Below are 14199 nucleotides of genomic sequence, written 5' to 3' on the forward strand. Positions count from 1 at the left end.
AATGTTTTTATCACATGACATTGAAATACAACAAAACATGTTGAAAGTCCACGTTATTTTTGTGATACGTAACATTCCCAATGTATTTAAAAAAAACGATGGATAAAAAGAAAACAACAAATATTTTAAGGATATTTTTATTTTGTTTGTTTAACTTTAAAGATTATTTATTTGTTATTATATTATTTATGTTTAATTTAAACATCCACATACTCCATGATAATTATATTTTTCTTGAGTAAATAATAAAAAAAGCAACATTTTTATTTGAGGAAATTCGTTTAAAACGATTTCGTAATAGGAGAACAAAATTCAAAGAAACTCTTTGGGCGCTCTCTCACTTTAGGGTGAGAAGAAGAAAAAAAAAGAAAAAAGAGTTCATTGAATATTGTTCATATTTTCAAAAGTATCGTTGAAATAATGCACAAATATCTATGATGTAAGACGATTACCACATTCTTCGAGAACTTAAAAAAAATAATAAGAATAAAGGAAAACATCAACGACTTTAAATTTTATAGATTTTTTTGGAAATTTCGATTTTTTTCTTTGTTAATTATTAACATTTTATTGTAGTAATTATGGGTTTTTTTTTCTTTTTTAACTTAATTCTTGTTTTGCAAATGACTTGGTTTTTAATTCTTTAAAAGATTTCTGTTTTTATGTTTTTAACTTGTTTAGATGGTTTTTTAAGTTTTTCTCTTTTTTTAATTCTGCATTTTTTCTTTCTCGTATAACGGAATTTTATAATTAAATTATAAGAATAACGTGACGACGATCAACGTGTGGCTGACGGTGTGTTTTACACTGTGTGTTGTTGAGTAGTGTAACTTATGAGTAGTAAAACTGCTGTTTATTTAAATGATGGATGGTAGTTCAGAGCTTAAGCTTGGAAGGTGGACAAGAATTTGGTGACAACTTCCTTCAATTTAGCATCGGCAGCTTCAGAAATTTTACCTTCTTGGGCAATTTGGTTCAAGAGGGCTTGTTCGGAGGTCTTGATGTGTTGCAAGAATTCCTTTTCGAACTTGGTGATCTTGGAGGGATCCATCTTATCCAAGTGACCGCGGACACCGCAGTAGATGACAGCAACCTAGGAAGTTAGAAAAATATGCAAAGATACACACATGGGCAAAAGTGTTAATTTTTTTTTAAACTTTGTTTTTTTAATATAAAACGTTTTAGCTGTACGCTACTTACTTGATCTTCAATGGACATGGGTACGTATTGACCTTGTTTCAACAATTCAGTCAAACGAACACCACGGTTCAACAATTGTTGGGTGGCAGCATCCAAATCGGAACCGAATTGGGCGAAGGCAGCGACTTCACGGTATTGGGCCAATTCCAATTTCATGGAACCAGCGACCTGTTTCATGGCCTTGGTTTGGGCAGCAGAACCGACACGGGATACAGACAAACCGACGTTAATGGCGGGACGGATACCCTTGTAGAACAATTCAGTTTCCAAGAAGATTTGACCGTCAGTGATGGAAATTACATTGGTTGGAATGTAAGCGGATACATCACCGGCTTGGGTTTCAATGACGGGCAAGGCAGTCAAAGAGCCACCACCCATGGCAGGGGACATCTTGGCGGCACGTTCCAACAAACGGGAGTGCAAGTAGAATACATCACCGGGGTAGGCTTCACGACCTGGGGGACGACGCAACAACAAGGACATTTGACGGTAGGCAACGGCTTGTTTGGACAAATCGTCATAGATGATCAAAGCGTGTTTGCCCTTGTCACGGAAGTATTCACCCATAGCGCAACCGGAATAGGGAGCCAAGTATTGCAAGGGAGCGGCATCAGAAGCGGTAGCAGAGACAATGACAGAGTAGTCCATGGCACCGGCATCAGTCAAACGCTTGACAATTTGGGCAACAGTGGAACGCTTCTGACCGATGGCAACGTAGATACAGTACAATTTCTTGGATTCATCTTGACCATCATTGAAACGCTTTTGGTTGATAATGGTATCGATAGCCAAGGCGGTTTTACTGCAAGTAGCAGAAAAATATATTAAAAAATTAACATTTAAAAGATTTTTTTTTATTTTTTTTTTAATTTTCTTGGATTTTTAATAATTTCTAAATAACTTACCCAGTTTGACGATCACCAATGATCAATTCACGTTGACCACGACCAATGGGTACCAAAGAATCGACAGCCTTAATACCAGTTTGCATAGGTTCGCGTACAGATACACGAGGAATGATACCGGGAGCCTTAATACCGACACGGAAACGATCCTTGGTGTTGATGGCACCCTTACCATCAATAGCATTACCCAAAGCATCAACGACACGTCCCAACAATTCATCACCGACGGGAACGTCGACAATAGCACCGGTACGCTTGACAATATCACCTTGTTTGATCAATTTATCGTTACCGAAGACGACAACACCAACGTTATCGGGTTCCAAATTCAAGGCCATACCCTTCAAACCAGAAGAGAATTCTACCATCTCATCGGCTTGGATGTTATTTAAGCCATAAACACGAGCGATACCATCACCAATGCTCAACACACGGCCAGTCTCTTCCAAATCAGCCTTGGGGGCAACACCCATAATGCGTTCTTCCAAAATGGAAGAGATTTCAGCGCTACGTTGTGTGCTGGAGACATGGAGTTTACGTGCAGCTAGAGTGGCAGCGGGGTAAGCGGCTTTGCAAGCGACCTTGTTTGTGAGAAAAACAAAAGATAATTAGATTTTGATTTTAGATTTTTTTTAAAGAAATTTGTTTTATTATCAAGCTGCGACATAAAAACTTTGTTGATTTGATTAGCTTTTTCAAAATCTTATAGATTTACAAGAATTTGTTTAAAATCAAAGAGGAAAACATCAAGAAAATCTCTATTTTTTTTTTTTTTTTTTGTAAATCTGACAAAGATTTTGAAAAGAGTTCAATGGGATAATTCAAAATTAGTTTGCTAACTACTTTATCTAGTAACTTGTTAAACTAATTAAGTTAGTAATTGGATGCTTGGCGTGCTTCAAAATATTTTGTAGCAATTCAGACACAATTGATGTGATCTTGTAGGACTCATCATCAATGAATAAATGATTGCCAATAATATTTTTATGTTGGCAAGTTTAAGAAAATTGTATCAAATCTTTTTATATATCTAATAAGATACAGAGTGCACTTGCCTTTGATGTGGTTAGCAGGGGAAAAAGCAATATGTGTACTCAGGAACATAACTACTAAGGGGGAGAAGGTTTGTTAGTTAGAAGGGAGTTAAGAACAAACAATGTTAAGCTAATTTTGTGTGTTAAACAAGATTTTCAAAAATAAAAGACAAATCAATACTTAGGTTCATGGAATAGTTCGAATAGACTATTCTATAACCTTTTCCATACATGATATTAGTACATGTACATACTCATTCCCCGACAGCCGGTTCTACATACCGGAATGACCTGATATTATCGATCAAGGGCTGTCAACCCCGGAATATACTACAAACAACTACAATGTGCACATACAATACGTAATACTAGATCATAGGCTCTTTCATATACAACAAGTATTAATGTATAGTCGGGCGTAGACGACCATATGATACCCTACACCAGAGGGCTCAAAGGGGAGTAGGGCAATATATGGCCCTATCCTAAAAAATGTTGGTAGGGGGAGTTAGGTCTTCTTCAATAATATTTATGTAGAATTTAAGTGTTATTAGTGTTTGTAAGTGAATTTTGACCTTTAAGTCATTTTCTGAAGGGGAGTTTGTATGGGGTATAGGGTCAAATGAAGCCCGATCATTACAAAAATCGGAAATGTCATTTAAAGTTCTATAAAACTAAGTTTTGTCAACTTTTGTTAACATAATTGATCATTTAAATTAATTATAAGCCAAAAGACCCTATTTGGGGGGTACGGTTATATGGGGGCTAGTCGAAATAATGGACCGATTTTAACCATTTTCAATAGGCTTCGTCCTTGGGAAGCGTGTGTCCCAAATTTCATCCAATTATCTTGAAAATTGCGGCCTGTACCATGCGCACATAGCTTAATCGACTCAGAAAATGATTCTAAGCCGATTGGTATACATTAAGGTGGGTATAGGACGAATATTTTTGTATGTTACAAACATCAGCACAAACCCAATATACCCTCCCCACTAAAGTGGTGTAGGGTATAAAAAAAAGTTAGATAAAATCGATTTACTTAAAATTTGGAAGACCTATAACCTAATTATCTATTACAACTGGATAAAAAGGGAGGGGTTAGATAAAATCGACAAATATCTAAATTATTTAAAAAAATAATTGAAAATTTGGAACATAAACCGAAAGTGATTCATGTACAACTATTTCGTCTACAAATTGGAATCCAAACAAAATACTATTTAAAATCTTAAAGAAAACATAATTACAATATAAAAAACTTTTTAAATTACTTAATACTAATAATTATTCTAAATACTGTTTTTATAAATTAAATATTTTAAAATTAAGTAAACAAGAACATTTTTTAAACAACTGTATACAACTTATTACACAAACTTTTTTACATGTTTCTAATTAGAAAATACTAAACAATGTAATTTCCTTAAGTAAATATTATAAAAATTATGAATTTATTAAAATTTTCTTAAAATTTTACATGTTTTTTTTTATAAAAATTGGCAATTTTTCAACTTATGTAAGAAATTTTCATTTGGCCACTTTAACTTGACAGTTAAATAACCAAAAAAGCAAAAAAACATATGGCAGCACATGAAATTTTTCTAGTGCAAATACACAATACAGTTGTCTCTCTCTAGCACATGCATTCTAATAAAACTAATAAGAAATTGCAATAAATTTTTAAAAAATTTGTTTTAAAAAAACTAAAAACTAATTCAATAAACTTTTCCTCAATTTCTTGTTAAAAATTAAGAAAAATTTTATTAATTGCTTTATACTACAAGAAAAACACTATATAATTTTTCAACCTAACCTCAAAAAAAACAAAATCAATACATGAAAACTAATCGTTGACGAGACGATAGCAGTTATATGACAGCTGAGAGACCGGGGAGCCGAGTGGAAAAAAAACTGCCGCAAAACTAACACACAACTTATGTAACCGGAAAATTTATTTGGCAAATTTGTTTATACAAATTTCCCTTAAGAAATGTTACAATTTGTTACATTTTATTAAAGAATTATGTAATTTTTCTTGTTTTTCCTGTTACAAGCGGCAGTTTTTTTTCTTGTTCATGACCCCGTCTTTTCACACACACACATTTTTATGCTGTTCTATAAAAACCTAACCAAAGGTTGCGTAACCATTACTTTTTTTCTTAAAATATAATTGGAAAACCTTAAAATTTACTTTAAAGAATTCTTAGATTCTCGCAAAAAAAACTTATTAACACTTTAGCACTTTAGTTTTGTTATTTTTTCAGGCAGCCAATTGGAAATAATATTAATTTTCTACATTTTGCACTTAACACACGAAATTTTTGCACATTTTTTTTGGAAAAAATTTTCCTTTTTTTGTTATAAATTTAATACCTGTTGGGCAGCCTTGGGCAAAGAACGGGCCACAGATGAGGCCAAACGAGCAGAAATCATCGACATTTTACTTAAATTTAATTAATTTGTCGCTGGTTGCAAAAATAATTTGATTTTACTTCTAATACACCCAACTCCTCTCTAGACGTAGTTTTTAAAAGATGGTTGACGAAAATCGTTCACGTTCGCTCAACTCGACAAGAATGGTGTCTTTTCTTCGTTAAATCTGTGTTGCCGTTTAACGTTAAATTTCTTGTTTCTATTCAGCCACATCGTTAAGTTATTTAATCGTCTGTCATGTTGCCAGATTGTTTTAGTTGTAGGAAAACAAAAAAAAATTCTTATAAGATATCTGTGTTTTTTATTTAGACATTTTGTTTGTTAAAAGTGATTGTTGAAATTTGTAAATATAAATAGTAAAAAAATAGAATTGTTTTATTATTAATTCTCAATTTAAAGTGAAATTAATAATGCTAATATCAGTGAAATTAATATTTTTAATAAAAGGAAATGGACATCGCTGTAAGTTTTAATTTTCTTTTTTATGTATTTTGAAAGAAAACAAAATGTTAAGGATTCTGTTACTTTATGGTTTTTTAGCATTTCAAATGTAAATAATTGCTATTTTTAAAGAAAGTATAAAAGGGGTAACTTTTGATGGCTGCGAGAAATAAGAACGTGTTCCACCTTGGTAAAACAAAAGCTACGCTGTAAGTTCCATCACAGCTTCATTAACTTGTTAGATAGAGCAGCAACCAAACTTTATAGATTCCGTCCGTTTCTTTGTTTGTCTGCCTGTTAAGTGGTTTTAAGAAGTATGAAATAGTAAAAGTCAAAAGATCGTTTATTATCCTTTGTTTATGAAGTCGTAGAACTGAAAACAACAATACAGTGCAAGAAGTAAGAACTTGTCCCTCCCTGGTAAAACAAACAAAGCTTCACCACAGCTTTTAGATAGAGCAGCCATCAAACTTATTAGGTTCAAAGACTTTTCGGTCCGTCTCTTAGTCTACCTGTTAAAAACTTCTTAAGTTCCAAATAAGAGGAGGTTATTGATAAGTGGTTTTTAAAAGTATGAAATAGTAAAAGTAAAAAGATCATTCATTATCCTTTGTTCGTTTATGAAGTCATATAAATGAAAACAAAAATACAGTACCGCGCCATCTATTGTGTAATATATAAACATGACTTGAGAACTTATAAGAAAAGTTGCCAGATGATTATGAAGCAAAACAAAACGTAAACTATTGAATACATTTTCATTTAATTTAAAATAAATCTAAAAGTTTTGGGAAAAATTAAATTCGATTTATTATAAATATGTAATTTTTATCTTGAGTTCATGTTAATTAAATTATTTATATTTATGGTTTAATTTAAAGGCTATAGTAAATGTATATTTGGTTTCCATTATTGGGCTTAATGGAATCGAGTTTAGCTTTTAATTTTATAATTTACAAAATCAAAATCACCGGAGCAATCACCATTAGGGTTCTATAAATCGACTTTCGAATAATCGAAGAAGTCGAAGAAAATCGGAAAAAGTCGAAAGAAGTCAAAAAGTCGAATATAGTCGAAAGTCGAAAAAAGTCGGAAAAAGTCGAAAAAAGTCGAAAAAAGTCAAAAAGTCGAATATAGTCGAAAGTCGGAAAAAGTCGAAAATAGTCGAAAAGTGGAAGAAAGTCGGAAAAAGTCGAAAAAAGTCGAAAATAGTCGAAAAGTCGGAAAAAGTCGAAAATAGTCGAAAAAAGTCAAAAAGTCGAATATAGTCGAAAGTCGGAAAAAGTCGAAAATAGTCGAAAAAGTCGAAAGGTCGAAAATAGTCGAACAGTCGGAAAAAGTCGAAAAGTCGGAAAACGTCGAAAAAAAGTCGAAATGTCGGAAAAAGTCGAAAAGTCGGAAAGTCGGATAAGGTCGAAAAATCGACTTTAAATTAAATGAAAATATTCGAAAAGTCGACTTTTAATTAAATGCAAAAAGTCGAAAGTCGACTTTTAATAAAATGCAAAAAGTCGAAAAGTCGACTTTTCATAAAATGCAAAAAGTCGAAGAGTCGACTCTTCATAAAATGCAAAAAGTCGACTTTTCGTTTCAACTATAGAACCCTAATCACCATCTAACCTACAACTTTTGAGGAAAAGGTGCAGTAATTTCATAATTTTTTCGATTAACAACAAATATTTCTCTTCTTTAATTTGAAGTTTTTTAATAAATGTCTAATAGTGATTACGAGTTTCATAAAATAGTCGATTAAGGTTTTACATTGTGATCGTTCTAATATTTAATATCATAATTTCTATATATATTTATGAATCCATTTACTTTTCAATAATGCATATATATACAATTAAACTTTTGCTGTTCTTTGAAATAAATATTCTCCAATTGATAAAATATTCATAGTATTTTAATACAACTCTGTTTATATTCAGCAAACTAATACTAACAGCTGGTTTCTTTCGTTAAATGCTAAACAGAGTTGTTATGGAAAGTAAGAAATATTTTTTGTTGCCAAATACAACTATGTTTACTTGAAAATTTGGTAACACTTTTTTAACGGTCTTATTTATTGATTTTGTTGAGTTATTTCAAATATAGGTTGCATGTCTTTTAAAGACTAATTTTAACTAATAAACATAATAAAATTTTTGTAAATATTTTGCACATATCTTTTTAAAATTATTCAGTCCTTTTTGCGTGTAAAAGGAAAAAACTGTATTTTTTTAACCAAACATTTTTTAAAAGTACCAAAATGGGAAAATGTGATATTTAATTTTATTCAAACTCATTGGGCCAATTTTTATAAAATTCAAAAAATAGTTTATTTACTCGCACAAAATAATCTTTTGGTATATTATTCGGGTACTAAGTCCACTATAATATAAAATTCATGTAAATTGTTTGGTACTTGTAAACTTTATTTTTGAAAAAGTATGTTCCTAATGGGAAAAATTGTACTATTTTAATTAGAATTTAATCCACCATTTTGTCATTTCAATTTTATTTTTTAAATTATAATAATATTTACCTAGAGACAACTATATTTAAACTGCACGGCTCTGATTAAATAATACAACTAAAGAGGGAAATGTTTGGTACCTTTTGCTCATCAAATAGTACTTTTTGTATTTTCTTTAACATTGAATATAGAATCCAATACTCTTTTCCACTATAGTCGGGGGGAGTATTATGCGTTTGTGGGAAGGTATTATGCGTTCGTGCTGATGTTTGTAACACTCAAAAATATTGGTCCTAAACTCACCTTAAAGTATAGCAATCGACCCAGAATCACTTTTTGAGTTGATTTAGCTATGTCCGTCCGATCAGCGTCTGTGTGTCCATGCAAACCTTGTGCGCACGCTACAGGTCACAAATTTTCAATATATTTTGATGAAATTTGGCACATACTCTTCTTTTAATTCAAAGACGAGCGCTATAAAAAATGGTTGAAATCGTTCATCAATTTGCCTAGCCACCATACAATCCTATCCCTGAAAAGGCCTTTGGATTCATAATTGCGTTAAATGTTCTATTATATCAACAAAAATCTTCAAATTTTAGTTTTAAAGAACTTTAAAGGATCGGGCCTCATTTGACCCTAGTAGCCCCCACAAAAAACTCCCCTTCAGATAATGACTTGAAGGTCAAAATTTACTTATAAACACTAATAACACAATTAAATTCTACATAAATAACTAAGAAGTAAACGTAAATTCCTCTACCAATATTTAGAGGTATAGGTTTATATATACCCCTGCTCCCCTTTGAGCCCTCTTGTAGAAAATCTCTTTTTTTTGTCAACAATAAGTAAAATAATCCACACTTTTAACATATTGACTGGTATAGGGTATCATATGACCGGCCATGCCCGACTATACATTCATACTTGTTTATTTGTAATGTGATAGAGTAGCGCAGCACCCAGGGTACGTTAGTTGTTCATAGCTTCCATCATAAATAACTAATTACTTAATAATTATATTGTCACGAAATTCTACACGAACATGTTTCGTTTACATGCAAATCAATCGGCTGCATATTTTCCTCATCGGTCCATTACTTGTATAAGGTTTTGAAATTTGAGATTTATAAATATTCAAGGTGTTAAAAATTACTTTTTTCTGGTTATTTTAACAAAATTATACTCTATCGGGTCTAAAATAATACCCACTCTTTTAAAAATGTCTAAAATCTTTACAAAAATGAAATTTTTAACTTTAATTCAAAGTTAAACATATGGCAACTCAAATCTGTTTACAATCATCAAGTACTTGTTAGCAAATAAATAAATTCATCCTAAAAGTATGCTAAAGTAATGACACGATGCTGCTGCTAGTAATTTTATTTATTGCTAAGCAACAGCAGATGTCAGTAGTAAGCGAATTATGTGACATTTACCAAACATCCTTTGTTTTTTGTAGCACTACTACAACTACTACTAAAACTGACTGACTATACACAACAAACAAAATAAAATGTCAAATATATAAAAGGAAAGACAATAAAACGAAAAAAATGAAAAGAAAAAGAAGAAAAAAAAAAACACATTGGAATTATAAATAGCAGGAAATTTAAAAGACCATACATAAATGAGTAAATAAAAGATACACATATATATGAATGAATCTCCAAAAACATAAATTTTAAAGAGAGGGAGAGAAACTGCTCTCTTTAAACTTAATGACTGTTGATTGTAAGCAGGGTGTAAAGTAGATTTTATTAAAGAAAAAGGGTGGCTGAAGGAGCTGTGATACAGGTTAAGTTATAAAAAAACTTAGTGGAGACTTTTTGCGAATGTGTGTGTGTGTGCGTGAAGAGATGCCAGAGAGTAAAGCTAAAAACTCCGGTAATAATATAGCAACGACATTTCTACAGATGCCTGACAACAATCAGTCGCTGATAGCAGCCTCAGTAGTCGGGTCAATAAATAAACGTACAGAGACGGGCAAACGGTCGTTGTTAACGGTGAAGATTTTTTTGTTGATTTTTTCTAAAAAAGTACATATTAAAAATTAAAAAAAAAATTGTAATAAAATTTAATTTTTTCACAAAATAATTTTTTTTTTAAATTTCTTTAAAAAATCTAAAGTAATTAAAAAAATAAAATAAAATAAAATAAAAGTTTTTTGTTTAAAGCCTGGAAATAGGCTACAATTTGTGCTGTATATTTTTAGAGTAACAGTGAGTGTTGTTTGTAGCAAGATTTCGTCGTATGTTTAAGGTTATTGTGTGTTATGTATAGCAAACTGGCGGCTGCTGATGGCTGTGACGTAAAAAAAAGAAACGCAAAATATAAAAGAAACGAAAATCGCAAAAAAGCAAATGAATTAAAACCGTTTAACAAACGAATGAAAAGTTTGTCAAAAAAAATAAAATAAAGAAAAAAAGTGATGATTACAACTATCACTAACACAACATACAATTAAGGCAATTATATAGAAATAAAATATATGTTTATTAAAAGAAAAAAAGTAAAGCATATTTTTAAGTGTATAAAAATGTAAAGCATACTTTTAGAGTGTATAAAAAAATAAAGCCTAGTTTTAAGGTTAAAAGAGTTAAAATTCGTAAAGAATTTAATAAAAAAGCAAACAAACATATTTAGCTAAATATAAAAATCTATAAAATTTAAGTGAAAGTTAGAAATTAGAAAAAAAATGCGTATACGCATTTTATAATCACAAAAAGAAAATACCAATTCGTAACAAATTTTTAATAACAAAAAAGTAATGTCAAGCTAAAAAACGCCATGATTAAATAATCAATTTTTTAAGGAAAAAAAAAATAAAGTGGCAAAAGTTTTAGTTTAAAAAAAATGTTTGTAAAATATGACACGTGTTAATAATGGAGAGAAAACTACAAAAAAAATATTCTGAAGAGTGTAGTGTAAATGTCTTTTATTTTTAAACATAAATAAATAATTTAACAAAAGCAAAAGATAAAAGATGTTCTTAATTAAAAAGAAAACAAATCTAAGCACCTAAAGCTATGCTACATTTCTTAAAATAACTTATTTGAAATAAATATGCAACAATAGTAAAGCAAAGTAAAAACAAAAGAAAATCCTTGAGAATTTAAAGAAAAAAAATTAATCATCAAAAAACCTAAAACAAAACTGCCAAAAATAAAAAAAGAAATCTTAAATAAAAGTAAAAGTTCATAAAAATTTTACTCAGAAAAAGAAAAAAATATAAAAAAAAAATAATTTCACTCTATATTAAAAATCAAAAGAAACTAAGTAAATTCTCAACAACAAAAACCAACAAAACACATCCAATCTCCAAAAAATGCCGAAAGCAAAGAAATTTCGTTAACTAGTGAAACAAACAAAGAAAACAAAAAGAAAAACAAAAGAATAAAAAGAAAGCAAGCTACACTAACAAAAAAAAAAAAAAAACCACACAATAACAGCAACAACTCAAGAAAACCTACAACAACAACACAAACAAACAAAAAGCAAATTAAAGAGAAAGCGAAAACAAACAAAAAATAAAACCAGTTGAAAACAATCACAAACCTCCCTTTTATAAAAAGAAAATATAAAAAATAATCCCCCCCCCCAACACCACAACAATTTAACAGCCTCCATCACAAGCACTCTTTCAAATTCTGTTTACAGCCAAAATAACAACAACAAAAACTACATACAAACATTAAAAGTTATTATCATCTACATATATATTGAACTGTATGTGTGTAAGCAACAGCAGCTGTCTTGCTACAATTATTTCAATTTCTTTTAACTCCATTTTTAATTCTATTTGTCTAATGCTGCTGTTGTTGTTGTTGTTTATAACATTCACATCGTCATCAGCATCTTCATCATACTTTTAAGCTTTAAACATGATGCTGCACGTTGTTTGCCTCCACTTCTTTGTTTCATTTTAATACTATTTTTCGTGCGTGTTAGTGTTTGCGTAAGTGCGTGTATGACGTTTATTTTTTTCTCTGGTTAAGTGTCTCGTTGTCATCGTCCTCGTTCTCGTCGACGTCGTGTTATATTTTAAATACTCAAAAATTTGTTATTTCTTTACTCTCTTCTCTTCTTCATCTACATCTTCCCTTTGTCTCTCTGGTGAATTTTCGTTTTTCCATCAATTTGAAAACGTTTTCACACATATTGAAGGAGTAATGCAAATTTTGACTGAATACTACATGTAAAGTGAAGTACTTATATATTAGGATATAAGTAATTACATTTTTAAATTACTTTTTTAAAGATTGATATTCTTAATTTGTTAAACCCATTATATTATTTAAAAAAAATATTTAGAAAAAAATTTCAAAACTTTTTTTCATATAATAACTGCATAAATTAACACTTTTTAAGTCGTAAACATTTTTTACTGGATAAAATAATAAAGTTAGAGGGCTGCATATGTATATTTGAACCTTAAACACTAACCCCCATATTCATAAAGAAATTTTTATTTTATAAACGCTTTATAAATCAAATTTCGTATGGAAATTTTGTTTTATATCTGTCTGTCCATGTTAACCTTGTAAACAAACTACAGGTCGCAGTTTTGAAGATAATTAGATAAAACTTGTTACTTTTTTTTCAAGGACGAATTCTAATTATTTTGCTACATATTGGTCCATTATTTCATCCTTTAACCGGACGCTCCAATTTTCACAACTATCTGTTCTGTTGGCCTTATTTTACGATGGTACTTTTCCAACTACTGAATTAACTGACTAGACTACTCACCACCGCCGATTTTTTTCGGTCCATGTATAAGAACTTTGCTCAAATACTCGAGCTATCTACTCTCTGTTCATGGGCACATAGTCATTACCTTTCGAATAACTGAGACAAGTCAAAGTCCGAAATCGGTCTTCGTGGTATCAGCTATCTTGTTCTCATTACAAGGAAAGGTCGAAAGTTCATTTGATCATCAACAGTGCTTGTATTCCGTAACATTTGAAACGACAACTAATACGAAAAATTTATAATCGGCTTTTCAACTTTTTGCATTTTATGCAAAGTCGATTTTTCGACTTTTTTCAGTTAGTTTAAAGTCGACTTTTAGACTTTTCGACTTTTCGACTTTTTGTATTTTGTAAATAGTCAACTTTTTCGAATATTTTTGACTTTTCGACTATTTTCGACTTTCCGACTTTTTTGACTATTTTCGACTTTTTTCGAGCTTTTTCTATTATTTTTGACTTTTCGACTATTTTCGACTTTTTCGACTTTATACGACTTTTCGACTATTACAGACTTGTCGACAATTTTGGACTTTTTCCGACTATTTTCGACTTCTTTTGACTTTTATTTCCAAACAGATTTCTAAACTCAACTAGGTTCCACTTGAATCGGTTATTTTTCAACTTGTTTCACTAAAATCTGTTTCCGTTTTATGAATTCTAAAACGGGTTCCTTTATAATAGATTTCAATAGAATATAATGAAATTAAATTTTTGACAAACAGGTAAAACTCACCTGCTTGTCAATAATTTAGAAACGAATATATTTTTGGCAAAAAAGTAATGCCCACTTTATTTTTTTTAATAGTCTTCTACTTTACCATTTTTTTTTTATAAAAATTAAGACAGCTTTATTTTTTTTTTATTTTATTCAAATTATTATTACAATTTACAAAAAAAATATTTTTATAGTTTTAATCACTAGTGATGAAATTTTGAACCCTTTTCGGAAACCCTTCCATTAACGTTTTTAT

At 30.3% G+C, this 14199-nt stretch overlaps 1 protein-coding gene across 1 annotated transcript; it reads right to left on the bottom strand.

Moving 5' to 3' along the window:
- Positions 1-328: 328 nt before the first annotated feature.
- Positions 329-5729, bottom strand: LOC111681410 (ATP synthase subunit alpha, mitochondrial). Its single transcript, XM_023443179.2, has 4 exons — positions 5516-5729; positions 2106-2686; positions 1201-2002; positions 329-1093 (listed from the first exon to the last, which is right to left on the bottom strand). Exons 1-4 carry the CDS (start codon positions 5579-5581, stop codon positions 884-886), a joined length of 1659 nt encoding a protein of 552 aa, XP_023298947.1. The 5' UTR covers positions 5582-5729; the 3' UTR covers positions 329-883.
- Positions 5730-14199: the final 8470 nt, after the last annotated feature.

The sequence above is a fragment of the Lucilia cuprina genome, chromosome 6 (genome assembly GCF_022045245.1).
Source record: "Lucilia cuprina isolate Lc7/37 chromosome 6, ASM2204524v1, whole genome shotgun sequence".
NCBI lineage: Eukaryota > Metazoa > Arthropoda > Insecta > Diptera > Calliphoridae > Lucilia > Lucilia cuprina.